This window comes from Capricornis sumatraensis, chromosome 3 (genome assembly GCF_032405125.1).
Source record: "Capricornis sumatraensis isolate serow.1 chromosome 3, serow.2, whole genome shotgun sequence".
NCBI lineage: Eukaryota > Metazoa > Chordata > Mammalia > Artiodactyla > Bovidae > Capricornis > Capricornis sumatraensis.
Window position 1 is genome coordinate 172,913,130 of NC_091071.1, and position 16,826 is coordinate 172,929,955.

The following is a 16,826-nucleotide window of genomic DNA, read 5'->3' on the forward strand; positions in this document are numbered from 1 at the left end:
CATCTGAAGTAAGACATGTGGAGAATTTTATTACTAACTAGCATATGAGTATACAAAACGCATAACTGAGTAACAGCTAAAAAAATAATCCAAGAAATGTGAAACACACATTTTTTGAAATGATAAAAATGTATCCATGAAAAATATAAAATGTTGCTTATATATACAATATATACTTATATATATATATAACATAAATGAAAATGGTAAATAAGAAATGTAGACAACAGTGAGTGGGGATGGAGGCTGCTCCACACAGGGGCTGCTTTGTTCCAGTCGATCAGCTCTGATTTCCAACCTGTGTGGAGGAAGTTAAGTCTGCGTGGAGAGTGTGTCCACTACACTGTCTTTTTAAAAGTCATTTGCACTGGAAAATCAAGTGTTAGACAGTTAACTCAGTGACCAAAGGGTGAGAAGTCATTGGTCTGAAGTTGACGGAAGAGTCAAGAATGGGTCCAAGGGTCAAGTCGGCTTGGGGAGACAGGGCTGGTGTCCGCAGCCTGAACGGGCAGCCTGAGGGAGACGGGCTGGGGAGAAGGTCTGAGGAGGAGCAAACAGGCCGCTGGGCTGGTTAACGGACACGGCGTCGTCTGCCCGGAAGCGCAGAGAGTAGATTCAAGCACGAGGTGGAGCTTTAGATCAGGGCACCTCCCGGGGCCCCTCCAGGCCTTGATGCCTGTGGGTCGAGGGCCTCTTCACTCAGGGAAGATGTTCAAGTAGCGGCACTGGGGCCTGAGGAGAGGTCGTGTGTGGCTCAGGGCCACCGCCCAGCTGGCTCCCCAACCTGGAGCCCACGTCGAGAGGCCTGTGGGTGTGGACGCTCAGGCCTCACAGCTCCTTAAGGATGATCTGAATCTTGCCGTCGAGCTCCCCCATGTCCAGCAGGAAGGCAACATGGTTGCTGTAATGCCGGATGATGTTGTTGTCCATGTTGACCAGGATTCTGGAGGGGAGGAGAGGAGAGGTGTGCTTAGCGGGTGAAAGGCCTCTTCCCCGACAGGGCCTCTGAGTGAAGGGTGACAGACATGTGACCATCTGTGGGGGCCCCCAGCACTTCCGGCGCCTCTTGGACTTGCTCTCCAACCCTCAAAACAGCCCAGATGGGGGGAATTCACTGCCCCTCTTTACCAGGGGGACACAATTCCCCAGAGGACGAGCCCAACTCAAACTCGGACCTGCTGGCGGCCACCCCCCGCCTACTGCACCAGACTGCCTCTCTTCACAAGTGTCCACACTCACTGTGTGTGAGCAAATAACACACAGATGTGGGGAAGACGCAGCACTCCTTAGTTACCAGGCCAGGCTGTGCACTTGGATGTGGAGTGTGAGCTCAAGTGTGGTGGTGGGCCCACAAGGGGTGGGTTCAACAGGAGGCTGTGACATGTCGCCCTGCCCCAATCCCCCAGCCAGTGCCACAAGGGGCCCCTCAGTTCCACCCCAGGAAGCGGACATCTCAGGGATGCCATCGTGGATTTGAGGGGCATGGCCCTCTCCCCCTCACATTCTTCAGACAAGGACCTGGGCCATCCTGAGAGGGACAGAGCCTCTGGGGCTGTGGCCCTCTGCAGGGGTCAAGGCCAAGGGCATCCCTCTAGGAGCCGCCTCCCCCATGAAGGACCCGCCGGGCTGTGACCTGACCTGTGCAAGGCAGCTTCCTTTTTGTGATGGGGGTGGATGTTTCCCCTCATTCACTTCGCCAGCATCTGCTGGAGTCTTGCCAAGTGCAAGGCCTTGTTCCAAACAAAAACAGGGGCCCATACAGAGATCCCAGGTCCCTCCCTCTAGAAGTTTCAAATCTAGTAGGGCTTGGGAGAATGAATCCTGATAATCGTATTACTCCAGTTCACAGATGGGGAAGCTGAGCACTCATTTGCCTGGGGTCACACAGCTAAGAAATGGCAGGACTGGAATCTGGACTTTTGTCTCATTCCACTGCATCGTATTTTAAAGAAAAATAATAAAACCCTATAGATACAAGCTAGGATGGGCATATAAAAGGAAGGTAAAATCTAGGGCTAGGGGAGAGTTCAAGATCAGGCAAGATGATCTGCGTTGGGCAGGAGTGGGGCTGAGTCGCCCATGCTCCTCCTCCTGGCGGTAGCCAGCCATCTGCTTCCCAGGGATCCCAGGAGAGGCGTGACCTTGTCCTCCCTGAATCCCCTGGATCAGGAGAGGCAATGGAGACAGGGAAGCTGAAGCCTGTGGCCTGTGGGCTGTCTCTGCAGCAGCGTTGAGCAGCTGCTGCTCTCTGGAAGGAGGTCTGGGCTCAGGCTCCGAGGCCTGGGTGCGGACTGCCAGCATCTGATTCTAAGGTCTGGCTTCCTTGGGTCCTGAGTGCAGTGCCTCCGTTTCACAGAGGGACCGTGGTCTAGAGGTGCAGGCTGCAGACAGGCCGAGGAGACCAGAGGCTGGAGGTGCGAGTGCTTTGTCAGTGCTGGGCTTTTTGTTAGTTTCCGACAGCAGCATTTGTTGAGAGCTTCTAGCTGCCGGGCGCTGGCTAAGGGCCCTGTGTGCACCAACCTCTCAGGCAGGGCCTCCCAGCAGGCCCAGAGCACACTCCTGCACACAAGGGATCCCAGCCAGGCCCCCAGACCTCTTCCCCTCAGGGGTCAATGACAACCGGGCCCTAGAGGCAGGGACTTGCCCAGAATGTGGGCCTCCTGTCACTTGCCAGCTTCAGGCTGTCCTCTGTCCTGGTTCACAGAGAACCCCTGGCCAGCTGCCAGCAAAAACAATGTATTTGTTAATCTTTCAAGCACTCAGTGGTGCTTGTAAAGTTGATTATATCTACCTTTGTCTAAAGGACTTTCTGGAAGGTTCTGCGAAAATAAACGAGGCCGGTGCTGACAATAGCCTGCTCCAAAGATGAGGGAGGCAGCCAATGAGCCTGGCCTCTGCTCTCCCGACAGACTTTTTGGGGGAGTCTTCTCATTTAGGCATCTCAGACGATCCTAGGCCTGGGGTTTTCATGGTTGAGGTGTGTATGGGGTGTGGGTGCTTCTGAAGGGCCGCTGGGTGATGCCCTGGGCTATGGGGCTGGGAAAATAAATCCGCTGGCCTGGCCACAAGCTTTATTTGCACATTGCTTAGCGGTTAGAGGAACAAGCAGCAGGCAAGATAAAATAGTGGGTGCGTGCTTGGGTTTTAGACAGGCCAGGATTCCTGCCAGGTACTCACTCTATCACCCAGGGACTACTCTGAACCCGTTTCCTCATTTGTAGAAACAGCAAATTCTAAGGGTCAATGAGACAGGGCTTGAGGTTCCTTAACCCGGCGTCTGGCAAGGAGGAAGTGCTCCACAAATGGAAGTTATTATAACTTTGGTTGAAATGTCTGGTTGGGGCTTAAGGGAAAGACTATGCAACTCAGCCACTGGGGCTGTGGGGCATCTCTGTGTGCACACCCCCCTTGAACCTGGCACAAAGGCATTCATTTCCCAGCCCATTCGCCCAGCCTGAAGTGGGATCTGGAAGAGAGGCCAGTGGTGGCAGGTGGGGTGGCAGCCAGGGGGCGTGGGCACTGGCACCAAAGGGGAAGTGGGGCTGGGCCTGTCTGGGCACAGCAGAGCCTGCCCTCCGTGATGAGGTGGATCCTGTTCCGGAGAGCGTGTAAGCTCCAGTTCCGAGTTTGAAACCGAAACTCGGAAGGAAAAAAACACACACACACAAAGACCTAGACACACATACAACCAAAACCAAAGGATTCTTTCCCGGGGGCTGCAGGGCTGCCCACCTCCCCCGCCTCAGCCTTCTCTGGGAAGGAGGCTGGGTGAGAGCCAAAGGGGAGGGGGCGGCGCGGGGGCAGGGGGCGCGGAAGGAGGGGAGGAAGGAGGTGGCCCCCGGGCTGACGGGATTGGGGCCTCAGCTTGAGTACAAAATCTGCCTCAGTTTGCGGTCCTCCAAAAGGAGAGCCACGGACAACCGCCATGGGGCAAAGCCTGAGCACCTTCCAGGGACAGCCAGGAAGAGTATCAGAAATGAGCCGTAGCGTGTCTGGAGCTGTGGGTGGGGATGAGGGGTTGGTTCCCAGGGCCCTGGGCCGGGGTCCTCTCAGCAGGGAGTGGCAGTCGCTGTTCCTCACCACACAGGGATTCCCTTGCTGGGCTGGCAAAATGACCGAGGCATCAAGGGCTGCAGAGGCCAGGTTCACCAGCTCTGAAGCTAGGTAGAAGCCTGGGAAGGTGGTCACCAAGTGGACCTCCAACTCCACCCTCCTAAACCACCCCTGCTGAGGAGGGATCTCCTGGGCAGAGAGCAAGGCTACCATGGTCTCTAGCCCTCATGCCCCGGAGCCCATGGGACATGGCAGGCATTGTCCGGCCCCCCTGAAAGGCACAGCTTCATCCAGACTTGCAGGTGGAGGAAGCCTGTGGAGCCTCCCTGGCTGGGCGCCCTCAGCACGAAGTCCAGTCACAACTCCTGTCCCGGATTCATCGCCTGCATTTCCTTCTCGGGAGCAACTCGGCTGGGCCTCCCGCCACCAAACCTTTACCCACTGCTCTGCCCTCTCTACACTGCTTGGCACCTCCAAGCCTCAATTCTCAGTCTGTGAAAAGTGTGGAATGGTATCTACCTCATGGTGTGGCCGCGAGGGAGAAACGAGAGAAACTTAACCCAGTATCTGGCACATGGCGGGTAGGTGGTCCAGTAAATGGCAGTCACGATCATCATCACCATTATGGTCAAACGCCTGGCTTACTGCTGACACATGGCCCTGCGCTTCCCTCTCCACTGTCTCCCACTTCTCTCCTTCCCAACAGTGACCAGTGTCTGGTCTCTGCAGGCGGCCTTGGCCTGACTGCCAAGGTTCTCCACCCCAACTCCACCTCGCCTCCACCTCTCCACAAGGCCACATACAAGCACACAGCTCAGCCCTGAGCCGCAGGCCTCTGCCAGGCAGAGTGGACCTGCTGGGAGCTCCCTGAGCCAACGCTTTGGAGGGAAAGGCGCAGGGTCGGGGAGTGGGGGTGAGGAGCCAGAGCTGAGCCGGGCACTTACCCTCGCTTGCATTTCTTGTAAACTTTGTAAATATTCTCTTCAGGGAACCCATACTTCTCAGAGATCTGGAAGAGAAAGGCAGGAGACTCAACGTCTGCTGCCAAAACCTAAATTTGCAGCAGTCTTTTACATGATGGCTTTTAATCTCCTGATCATAAAATATATACCCAGATTGTAGAAAAATACAATAAAGAAAATGATAATCATCCGTAATCCGGTGTCCCAGAGATAACACTAGTAGTACCTGAGTGTATTCCTTCCTGCCTTTTGGCCATGTGTACAGGTGTTTTTATGTCCCCCAGAGGCAGCTTCACGTATTGTTGTACATTATAAGCTTTCCCTCACCACAACAAACTGTTGACAAATAGCGTGTTTAGTGCTTGTAGACTGTCCCAAAGGGTGTCCACCATTTCCCCTCAATCCTCGCCACGGTCAGACATCTGGATTGTTCCAGTGCTGAGGGCTCCCTGCTCACCAGCGGGCTGACCAGTTGTGCAAACCAGTCCTGGAGGTGGAAACAGGCCTAGCTCATAGTGTCACTGAAAGAATTAAATGAACCGGTCTGCGTGTAATACTTAGGACAGCTCCTCTATGTACTAAATAGATGTCAGTACTTGATAAATGGTCATTATTATTTCAGAAGTGGAGCGATGAGGATGCTCTGGTCTTGTTGTGAGGGGTGAGGAGATGACCCACTTACCCTACCTAGCAGGAATCATTTACCCCATTTGATGGGCAAGGATGCTGAGCTTGGAGAAGATAAGGTATGTGCCCAAGGCCTAGCCTGGAGCCCAGCTTTCCTGCCCCAATCACATCCCAGCACGTTGGAGCTTAGTCCACCAGAGAGGACACTGCAGCTCAGAGGCCTCAGCAGCCTGGCTGAGCTCACCCAGCCAATCGGCCCATGTGTCCCCAGGCCTCTAACACTTCCTGTAGGGCAGACAGAACTGGTCTGGTCCCAGCTCCACCAGCTGGGATTGCAGAACTCTGAACAAGTCCCCTTACTTTGCTGAGCCTCAGTTTCCTCCTTTGTAAAATGGGTCATGATGGGAATGTACACACGGGTGCTTCTGTACAAGAACTGAGACACTTAGGTCAAGGTCCCAGCCCAGCACCATCCCTGGGGTGAGTGGAGTCAGATGGCGCTGGTTAGGACTGCTGGCTGCTGTGGAGCCGCCAGGAAGCGCAGGCCACAGGCTCGAGGCTCAGGTCCTCCTCTCTGGGCCCTTCCTCTCTTTCCAAAAGAAGAAGAGCCAATTCGGCTCCTCAGCTGGTCTCCGCCCTGACAGAGGCTGCTCCAGGCAAGAAAAGTTCTCAGACTACTTATTGTAATAGCAATGTGGCTAGACACTCTCAGGAAAGTCTCAAGTCTGTCTAAGCAAGAATTTAGGAACTTTCCAACTATATATTGTACAGACAATTGCTTTGTCTGGCTGCCCCACAGGCAATGAGCCCCTTCATCCTTGACGCATACAGTCAGGAGTGGGCATCCACTTGGAAGAGTTACTGAGGACAGAGTTTGGGCACTGGATGGGGAGCTGACCCCTTAAGGTACTGTCCAATCCAAAGATCTGGAGTCTATATATATTCTAGCGACGTTAATGGCCTCTTGTGAGCCCAACTTCCCGGGCCTGGTGCCAAGCCGGGCTGACGCAGTGTGAAGAGACCAGGGTAACACAGCAGAGTGGAGAGAGCTCTGTCACGTCTAGTAACCTTGGCACGTCACCTGACCTCTGGGAGACTATTTCCTTATGGGAAATGAGGAGATCGTTACTAGCACCCACTTTTCAGAGTTGTTAAATCAGTGCAGTAAGCTAGCAAATGCAGCGTGCCTGACAGGATGCCTGCCACATAGTGGGTCTTCAATAAAAGGTAGCTGTGCTTTTCCATTCATTTCCTTCTCCATCCTGACATCTTAGAACCACCTGGCTTTTCTGCGTGGTTCAACCTGTCAGCACAGCTGGCCCAGGCAGGCTGTGTTTGCTCAGTTTTTAGCTGAACCACAGAGCTGCTGTGGGTTTTCTTTAGGGCTATTTCACCCACTCTCTGGCAGTTCAGGGCGTTGGGGAAGGTCTCCTTGCCCAGACACCACCTTCAGCTGCCCCAGCCAGCGCCTCCCTGGCCAACCACAAGCTGGAGAAATGAGGCCCTCTGGGAAAGAAAAAGAAAAAAAAAGAGTATCTTTGGGGCCTGGCCTTTTGGGGTTTCACTCCCATTAAAACAGAAACAGGTTTGCAAAGCCAACAAAAAGCTCTGGCCTGTCAGACAGCAGGCATCAGATTAAGGAGGATTTATGGTGTGTGCAGCTCCCCGGGTGGAGCCAAGGGTCTGGTTGGGAGATAACATCTCAGAGGCACACCTCCCCACACCCCCACCCCACAGACAGGCCCCACAGGCGCCCTCAGATGGGGCAGGATGGGTGGGCCAGCAGAAAGTCAACGTTCCAGAATATTCCTTCCCGGAGTCTTCCTGTGGGAAATCAGAACTGGATGGCGAAGAATGGCAGGGAGATGGGAGCGCAGAGTGGGGTGCGGCCAGGGCAGGGCAGGGTCCGCTAGGCTTCTTACCGCACTCCTCAGCCCCTTCAGGTCCGGGGTTTTCAACATGAGGGCGTCAAATACCTCCTCAGTCTCCCTCCGCACGTACAGCAGAACTGAGAAGCAAAGGAGTGGCTTTCAGAGGTACGAACGAACATCTAGGGGGCTAACCCAAGACTAATTTCTGCAAAAAGAGCAAATCCTTGCTCAGGGTCTGTTCCCAGCTGGGAAACACCCGACCTGGCTCTGTAGATCCCTGCACTTCCTCAGACTCTGCTGATTCTGGTGGGTTTGAATCCCTGTCCTGCCACCTGCCAGCTCTGTGACCTTGAAGAAGTTCTTTTAACATCACTAAGCCCCATCTTATCCAGATGGAAAATGGAGTCAGCTCCACCCTCTATTCCAGAGTTGTTGTGGGCAGTATTCATATGATACCAAGTAGGGTGCAAGGCTCAGTTCAAGGTTGCTAGAAGCTTTTGATCTTAGTTGGTGGTTGGTTTCTTCTTGATGGTTAGCTCCAGTCTCTCTCTCCCAGGAAGTCACAGATTTACTGTGTCAAAGCCAGAATGCCAGGTATGGAAAGCCCACCCACTCCTCCGCCTATTAGAAAGTGGGGAGACTGCTCAACACCACAAGCCTATTGCCTTACGGCTTCCCCAGGACGCCCGCGTCCAACAGGGTCAGAGCAGGCAGAAGCCCTCCAGCTCCGTGGCTGTCTGCCCTTCTCTCAAATCCTGGCCCAGCCCCAGCCTCAGAGAGTAAAGAACGCCTCAAGCCCTCCCGGTAGGGGCAGGTACGGCCCTGGCTTCCTGGACCAGGATCAGGGGGAGGCCTTGGGGAGGCCTTGTGGGGAGCTGGGGCGGGGGTGAGCTCAGAGGACAAATAGGGGGCAGGAGGCTACCTCTCTGCAGATCATCTTCCTTGGCCTGTTTGGAGGGCAGAGGCTCAAACTCCTCGGTGAAGGGCGAGCAGGTGCGCTTCAGAGACAGCCTGTGGGGAAGGCAGGGAGAGGCCTGTGAGGAACCCGGGAGGATCCCAGAGGCTGCCGGGCCCCAGAGGTAAAGAAGACCCTAAGAGGGTGGGCGCAAAGCAGTGGGACGGAGGTAAGGCAGCCGGTCTGGAGCTGGCCTGCACGGGTTCACATCCCAGCCCTGCCCTTCCTCGCTGGGTGACAGCGTCTCAGGGCCCTAGTCTATGATGGGGCGCTTCCTAAAGTTGGACGGCTGAAGGAGATTATGCACGCTGCTTTTAGAACACTGCGCGACAGGCAGTAGGGCCTCAATCAACATGGACTACTGTTTCATCATCAACATTGCTCTTTTTTGAAAGAATCAAGTTGGATGTGAGTCAGTGGAAGGAGGGAAGCTGGTGGGTTTTGGAGTAGGTCAGATGTAGGTCTCAGCCTGCCTCTGCTATCTCATAGCTGTGTGACCTTTGGCAAGTCACTTCACGTCTCTGAGCCTCAGTTTCCTTGTCTATAAAGTGAAGCAATAACCCCTGCTTGCTTGACTCACTGGGGCTGTTGTGAGGTGATAAGTGACGTAATTTGGTGTGAAAGTGCTTCCTCTTATACAGAAGAGACTGATACCAACAATACGTGATCTCCATAAAGTGCTTTCCTGTTTACAGAGGTTCTGTTCCATGCTGTCTCTCATACCTGCCTCATTCTCATGAGCCCATTTTCCTCCTCTGACAGATTTCTAGCTGAAGCTGTGAAGTGACTGTAGCTGACAGAGGGAAGGACGCAGAGGCCCATCCTGGGCCTCTTGGAGTCTGCTGGGGCGGGCCGCGGGGTGGTTTCCCCTACGTCCTCCCGCACAGCTGCCCTCCTCACGCTCCAAATCTGCATCACCATCTCAGAGGCTTTTTCTTTCCCGTTTTACAAGCAGGTGTCCCGCCAAAGATTCGCCAACTTTTCAAATAAAACAAACCCATAAAAACTCGGGCAGTTTCAGTGAGAAAGGAACATGAGTCTAGCTTGGGGGCTGGGGGCAGAGTCTCCCGGGTACTTCCTCTGGGCCCAGCCTCTGGCTTGGGGGACAGCAAAGGGAAGGGCAGGCTGGGAGCAAACGAGGGGCGGCAGGAGGGAGGCGAGGCCCTTGGCTGCTGCTCTCCATACCTGCTGGAGCTGCTGTGTCCCGCTGAGAGCACTGCCTGCAAGGAAGAGAGAGACGTTTTCCATCACACACACACAGGAAAACGAGCGAGCCCTCAGCTGCTGGAGGCCTTCTGGGACAAACAATCTTTGTGGGGGCCTGAGGCGGGGAGGCAGTTCTAATGCCTTTCCAGCTTGTTCTCAGATAAGTCCCCTCAAGTGAGCTGAGACCCTGAGTTGAAAGGACGCACCAAGCCCCAGGTGGCTGAGTCAGGACTCGGTGAACACACGAGGTGCTAAGGAATGGTGGCAGCATCAGTGAGTCCCAGCTCACGCAGGAGGGCTGGGACTTCAGGCTGGCCTGCAGCCGGGAGCTAGGTAGTTGGAGCTGAGGCAAAGCGAGTGGAAGGGGGAGAGGCAGTATTGTCGAGCCCTCCTGAGCACTTGGCACTGCCCATCTGGTGCAGCCATCGCTGGTCCTGCAGGGTAAGACACCCGGGCCCTGAGAGGGCCGTCTCCAGAGCAACCCCCCAGGAGGCAGGACTGAGACTTTCCGCTCCGCGGGTCCCCTCTCTCAGGCTCACAGGTACAAGGACTGGTCCCCCACTTCCTCCCACAGGAGAGCTGGCAGCCTGGCGATGGGGGCTTCCATCCCTCAAGTAGGCGTCTCCCTACTTGAGGCCCCTGGTTGGGGTTGGGGGAAGAGCGGGTTAATGCAGCCTCCTGAGCTATGGGGGCCACAGAACCACTTCAGGGCAGAGAAGGGGGTGTGGTGGACATTGAGAGGCTTTAAATGTGTGCCAAGGCCGACAGCAGGACTGGCTGCTCCATAAGCTGTCTTATTGTTCGGAGTCAATGCGCTGAACGCCTTTGTGAACTGATGGCCATTTCTGTAAACATTCCCACCTAAACGGTGGGGAGCTCAATGGGTGGAAACCGTCAAACTGTGTAATATGCAAGCAAAGTAATAGGCAGGCACTGGGACCTTGATTCTGCCGCTGACTCGTGTGACCTTGTCGGGAAAAATGGGGATAACAGCCTGTACCCCAAAGGATGCCTGTGATGGAGAAACGAGACGATGCAGCAAAGGCTGGCCGGTCAAGATGCTTGGTGAGCGGCTTCCTGTCTTGAGAGGTGGTGTGACCCATGGTGACGGGCCCTGCCTCTGAAGCCCAGTTGCCTAGGCTCCAGTGCTGGCTCTGCCACGGCCTGTGTAATTTTGGTCTCAGTGCCTCAGTTTCCACCCCGTGAATCCAGGGAGAATGACATTACCAACTTCATAGGGAGGTAATGAGGGTTAAGGAGATGGCGCATGGAGAGCTCAAAGAGCAGCGCCTAGTGTAAAGTGAGCCTCACAAGCACTGCCGGGATGGTCACTATCCACCCAGCTCTGACAAGGCTGTGGTCTAACTTGGAGCTCGGACATTAGAAACCTCCCGTGTGTGCTTCAAGAGTGAACATTTCAATGTGTGTGAAGTTCGTTTCTTCACGAACGCTCTTCAGTAGAAAAGGTCCCTGAACTTATATGACCGTATATACATTTTTTTTAGTCCCCCGGGATTCAATAAAGATATTTCCATGTTGGTGATGTCAGGACCTATCAACCTCTAACTTGGCCTGTCCTGCTAAGTGGCAGGTTGCTCCTTGCCAGTCTCTGCTAAGACGGCCCCACCCAGAGGCCCAGACCCTCACCCCTCCAGGACGCTGCAGGCTGGAGAAGTGAACGTTGGGGATGAACAGCACCGGCGGGGTCTCCAGGTCCGCCTCAGGCCGCAGGTAGGTGGTCTCATTGCCCCTGAAGCCAGCTAGCAGGGAGCCCTTGATGCCTGATGGGAAGAGGAAGGCATTGTGCCTTGAGGTCCCTCTGTTCATGCGTCTGCCCTCTAGTCTCCTCTCCCCTTCATGCCAACCCAGCCCAGCTCAGGCTCACTGACCACTGTTGCTGGAGTCGGGGCACTTGACCTTCCTCCGGAACTGCTTCCGCTCATCATCCCGCATCTTCCTTTCTGCTCCCTGTGGGAGAGAGGGGGCCAGGGGTCACCACTGGTCTTGGGAGGGCTGGCTGCTTTTTCTTGCAACTATGGGACTTCCGAGGTTGCTTTCTTCCCAGGGTAAGATCAGGAAACGGGAAGGTACCAGCACTGGGCCCAATCAAGTGCAGCCCAGCCCTGTCTGAGGTCAGCAAAGCCTTGGGAGAGAGAGAAACAGAGAGGCAGAGAAAGAAGAAACTAAGGGAGATAGGTGTGGGGAGAGAAGAACAGAGAAAGAAACAGAGAAAAGAGAAAGGAGCTCAGAGAGAGGTAAGAAGAAAGAGAAAAGTGAGAAAGACAGACACGGAGAAAAAAGAAACCTGGACAGCTTTGTACAGAGACCTAGAAAGAGACGTGTAGCAAGAGGAAGGGTTGAGCAGAGGAAAACACAGCCACAGAGAGCAAGACAGACAAGCGACAAGCACGCAAAGACGGAGGCATTCAGAGAGCAAGAAGCAGAGACAGGTGCACCCAGCGTGGCTGAGGAGGACACGCAGGCGGGCTGGCCTGCCCACCCAGGGCCCAGCAGAGGGTCGCCCAGCCACCTTGTCACAAAAGATCTTGATCTGGCAGACAGCACGGTGCACCAGGCGCTCGTTGGGGGAGCCGCAGTCGTAGGTGTCGATCTGCAGGTTCAAGGGGACTCCCTTCACCCCCTTCTGTGAGGAGAAGTCTGTGCTGAGGCAGTTGACGCCGACAAACACCTGGGGACAGAGGCGGGAGCTCGCTAAACAGCCGGCCCAGGTCACCAGACCTGTGGTCCCACAACCTCCCTGAGCACCGTGGGGCCTACCGGCCGCCTGGCGGCACCCTCAGCTTCACAACGCCCCTGGAAGGCAAACCGCACCAGCTCTCTTTTCCAGGGAAAACCCATGCTCCGAGAGGGCCGCTGTCCGAGGGCAACACAGGGAGCATACAAGGGAACTGGAGTTTGAGCTCAGGGTGTCACCAGTGGACAACGCAGCTCCCGCTAGACTGCCAAGGGCAGCCCAAAGGATCAAGGGCCTGGGAGGGAGATTAAGGGTCCTTTAGGAATGTAAAATCCAGAGCCTCATTTTTTTTTTCACCCCTGTGCACCTGGACGACCAGCTCTAGCCACAGCTGAACCAGTCACCCCCATTTTACAGCTGAGGAGATGGAGGCTCTGAGCATGGATGTGACTTGCTAACGCTTCCACAGGGAGTTGGGCAGGCTGGCAGAGAGGAATGAGCTTGGACGTGGGGCCACTCAGACTCTGCCCCTCAAGCCATGTCACTTTAGATAAGTCCTTGAACCTCATGGAGCCTCAGTTTCTCTATCTGCAAAATGAGGACAATTAAACCTACCTCCTGTGGCAGTGAGGGTGGTTGACTACCCAGGGGGCTTGGACATTTTGTAACCGTTGTTGTGAGTGGGACAGATGGCGCCTCAGCCAGAAGCCTGTGTCCAGCTGACGGTAGCCTGGGGTCAGTCTTAGCTGGACCTCTCTTAGCAAGCTCACCTACTGACTGCCTACTGCTGGCTTCTGTGTGGGACTCCAGGCCAGAGCCCACTCCAGGCTGGCCCCTATTCCTTGGGAGGCTTCCCTTGGAAACGATCCTGACTTGAACAAGTGGGGGTGGGGTGGTGCTGGAACAGACCCCCTTCCTTCCCTGGCTGTGGGGGGCCAGCCCCCAGACGCATGCCAGACATACCTTCCCCTCAGCCAGCTCAGCCCTGATGCCGCCCCCACCCAGCTCACACCTGACAAAGACCCAAGCCTGGGGGCTTAAGAGGCTGTGAGAAAATCCCCACCGAAACCCACCTCTCCCTTCCCACGAAACTCTTCCCCAACTCCCGAACTGGAGGCCCCAGCTCCTCCCCAGTCCCGGGTGTCTGTTTGAATCATAATAATCCCTTGCCTTTGTGCCTCTCCTTGCTGTTTTCAGAGCCCCTTCACCTTGGTTCTCCAGGCAACCTGGACCGCCCCATGAGGGGAGGCGGGGAGGCGGGGAGGCGGGGATAAGCTCCCCGGCTTTCCCAGGCCAGAAGGGCCTTTGCCATGAGCCTGACCCAAACTTGGTCTGATGGGGTAAGCCTGGCCCCGAAAGGTGAAGGGACAGGCCCAGGGTCACCCAGCCCCTGACCCTCTGACTAGTGCCTGTTCCATGATACACCTGTCCAAACAGAAGACCGAGACACAGAGGGACCCGGCAGCACCGGCGAGTGTGAGGCTGGTCTCCAGCACTACGTGGCTTCATCATTGGTATGAAAAAAATATATTGCCAGAGGCTCTATTTCTCAGGCCTCTCCAGTGGGCTTGGCATGGAAAGCGCCCGCTGCTCCATCCTGCATGATCTCCTCGGATCTTCACCACCCTAGGAGGCAGATTGCTCTTCCCTCCCTATGGGCTCCTCGAGTGAGGTGACAGACTTCAGCCTTCATCTACCAGACTCCACAGCACTTCTCCTGCAACACTCTGCACTGGCCCATGTGTCAGCAGCAGCAGGATCTTGCTGTGTGGCTTGCACAAGACTCAGTTTTCCCATCTGGCAAATAGGTGGATTGGACTAATAACAACAGCCACCACTTCAGTGCCAGGCTGTGCTCCACCTTTCTCTCATCTCACCTGAGCCCCATGCCAACCTATCCGTTCATGCTAAGGTTACACTCCCAATTTTCAGCTAAGGCACTTGTCCAAGGTCACGGAGGTGGGATAAGGGGCTGGCCACTCTAGCTTAGAGCCTGTGCTTCATCTTCACTCCTGTACCCTGCCTCCTCCCTGGTGCCCTCACTGGAGGAGCTACCACAATCCTAGGGACAGTCCCTTTCCTGGGACTTGCTGGCAGCCCGGTCCCATCCAAGCCATGCCCCCAGCACTGACCTTGGCCTCCTCATGGACATTCCACATGAAGGACAGTGCATTATACGCCACCTCCTCAATGTGCTGGACAGTGTTGAAGTTTTCTTTGCAGTCAGCTGAAACCACAGGAGACCAGAGGAGAGTCAGGAGACAAGGGATTTGGGGGCACCATGGGGAGGGGTCATTAGGGGCTGGGCCCCATTCTTGGCAGGGACTTGGATCCTCTCCTCCAAGAACCATGCTTCAAACTAGGGAGGAAGTTACTCATTGTGCCCTGGGCTACGGATGGAAAAACTGAGGTCCAGTCTGTGAAGGAGATCTGCCCAAATCCCAGAGGGACTCCTTAACTTGGCCAACTAGGCCAGGGCCCACAGGATCTTGGGGTGGAGCTTATTCTTTTCAGTGGGACTGTGATTTAGGAGATCTCCCAGGTAAAATGGTCATCGCAGTCATAGTGGTAGTCATAACTGTAGTAAAATCAGTACTACCAGTATTGAACTTGTAATATCAAATAAATGATAGTACTACTACACACTTGACTCCTGAGGGTCCCTTGGACTGAAGGAGATCCAACCAGTCCATCCTAAAGGAAATCAGTCCTGAATATTCATTGGAAGGACTGATGTTGAAGCTGAAACTCCAATACTTTGGCCACCTGATGTGAAGAACTGACTCATCTGAGAAGACCCTGATGCTGGGAAAGATTGAAGGTGGGAGGCGAAGGGGACAACAGAGGATGAGATGGTTGGATGGCATCACCGACTCAATGGACATAAGTCTGAGTAAACTCTGGGAGTTGGTGATGGACAGGGAGACCTGGCGTGCTGCAGTCCATGGGGTTGCAAAGAGTTGGACACGACTGAGTGACTGAACTGAACTGAGCTATACACTGACAATGCTATGAATATTCAGCTTACATATGAGGAGAACAAAGCTCAGAGAAGTCTGATCACAGCTCATAAAAGGTAGAGCAAGGTCTGGAGGTCAGTTCTCTCTGGCTCCTGAGCCCGGGCTCTGAACCACTGCCGTCTGGGCTCTCAGAGAAGTCACTGAATTGTCCCTATTTGGGTCATGTTCTCTAGCACACGTGGCTCCAAGGCAGAAATTGCACGGCAGGCAGATGGGGCAGCTGGTATTTTCCCAGGTGCCAGTTGAAGAAACCGAGGCTCAGGAAGGGGAGGTGACACAGGTCACACAGCCAGGAAGAGAGTGACAGAGCCAGGGCCTGGAGATGCGAGGACGGGCTGCACCTCCCACCCGCTCAGGGCCGGGACTGGCGGCACACACAGAAGGCCTTCCCCAGCTCCCTTCCTGCCTTCAAAGCACAAGGGTTCCAGCTTCCAAACAGAGCTGCCCTGGCACTGTGCTTCCAGCTTCCAACTCACCCATTGCCTGCACAGTTATCTCATGCATCTGTATCCCAACTGGCCAAGACCCCTGATGGGGACAGGCCAGCCAGCACCCCAGGCCCCCAGAGCCTTGTTTATCCCAAAGCAACAAAGAAAAGAGGTCACTGCTTCCAGTCAACATGCAAATCCCCGCAAACCCCACAGCTTATGACCTGGAGACAGGGGCCAGGCAGGCGGCTGGAGTCAGAAATAAGCCCTGCAGAGGTCAGAAGGGGGTGGGGAAAAGAGGGACAGCAAGAAAGGTCTGACTGGCATGTGTGTGTGTGTGCGCACGTGCACACGTGTGAGACAGAGAGTTAGAGAGAGAGACACTGGGGTGGAGGGTGTGAGTGGGCTCTCACCCACATCGATGACCCGCTGCTTGGCGGTGGGCTGCCGCGAATGCCAGTGTTTCCAGAAGCGCAGCTGCTCGACCGGGCCCTTCTCGTTGTCGAAGACCACCATCACCACGCTCTGCAAGCACAGTGGTCACCGTGACCCCCTGCCTCAGGAGAGGCCCGGGCAGCCTCATCCTTTCCTGGAGCCGGGGTCAGGCGGCCCTGCCCTTTGGCTGGGCTGCCCCTCCCCGCGGCAATGGGCAGTCCTCTAAAGCACCCTCTCCCTGGAGACCCCGGCAGGCAGGGTTGACCTGACCATCCCACCCGCTCCCCAAGCAGTCCCAGGGCAGCCAACGTACCTTGACCTTGTTGGAGGACAAGGCAAGGCCTTTGCCGCCCGCTGGCGTCCGCAGGGTGACAGGGTAGAACTGGCCCTTGTTGAGGTAGGCCATGGGCGACTCGCCCGATTTGATGTGGATGGCTTTGGGGGAGCCCAGGGTGTACTCAAAGTCACTGCAGGGAGGCAGGGGAGGACAGTGAGGCTGGGCTCCCAGGCTGAATGGAGTATCCCAGAGGGCAGTGGGGCAGGAAGCCTGAGGCTCTGCTATGAGTTTACCATG

At 55.3% G+C, this 16,826-nt stretch overlaps 1 protein-coding gene across 1 annotated transcript in view; it reads right to left on the reverse strand.

Moving 5' to 3' along the window:
• Positions 1 to 828: 828 nt before the first annotated feature.
• Positions 829 to 16,826, reverse strand: part of GRHL3 (grainyhead like transcription factor 3) — a 31,893-nt gene continuing 15,895 nt past the window's right edge. The window contains exons 6-16 of the mRNA XM_068968806.1: positions 16,566 to 16,719; positions 16,231 to 16,342; positions 14,502 to 14,596; positions 12,205 to 12,363; positions 11,564 to 11,642; positions 11,322 to 11,455; positions 9,654 to 9,688; positions 8,436 to 8,524; positions 7,565 to 7,650; positions 4,998 to 5,062; positions 829 to 943 (exon numbers count right to left, since the gene is read on the reverse strand). Of these exons, the coding sequence (XP_068824907.1) occupies positions 829 to 943; positions 4,998 to 5,062; positions 7,565 to 7,650; positions 8,436 to 8,524; positions 9,654 to 9,688; positions 11,322 to 11,455; positions 11,564 to 11,642; positions 12,205 to 12,363; positions 14,502 to 14,596; positions 16,231 to 16,342; positions 16,566 to 16,719 (1,123 nt within the window). The remainder of the gene's footprint in view (positions 944 to 4,997; positions 5,063 to 7,564; positions 7,651 to 8,435; positions 8,525 to 9,653; positions 9,689 to 11,321; positions 11,456 to 11,563; positions 11,643 to 12,204; positions 12,364 to 14,501; positions 14,597 to 16,230; positions 16,343 to 16,565; positions 16,720 to 16,826) is intronic.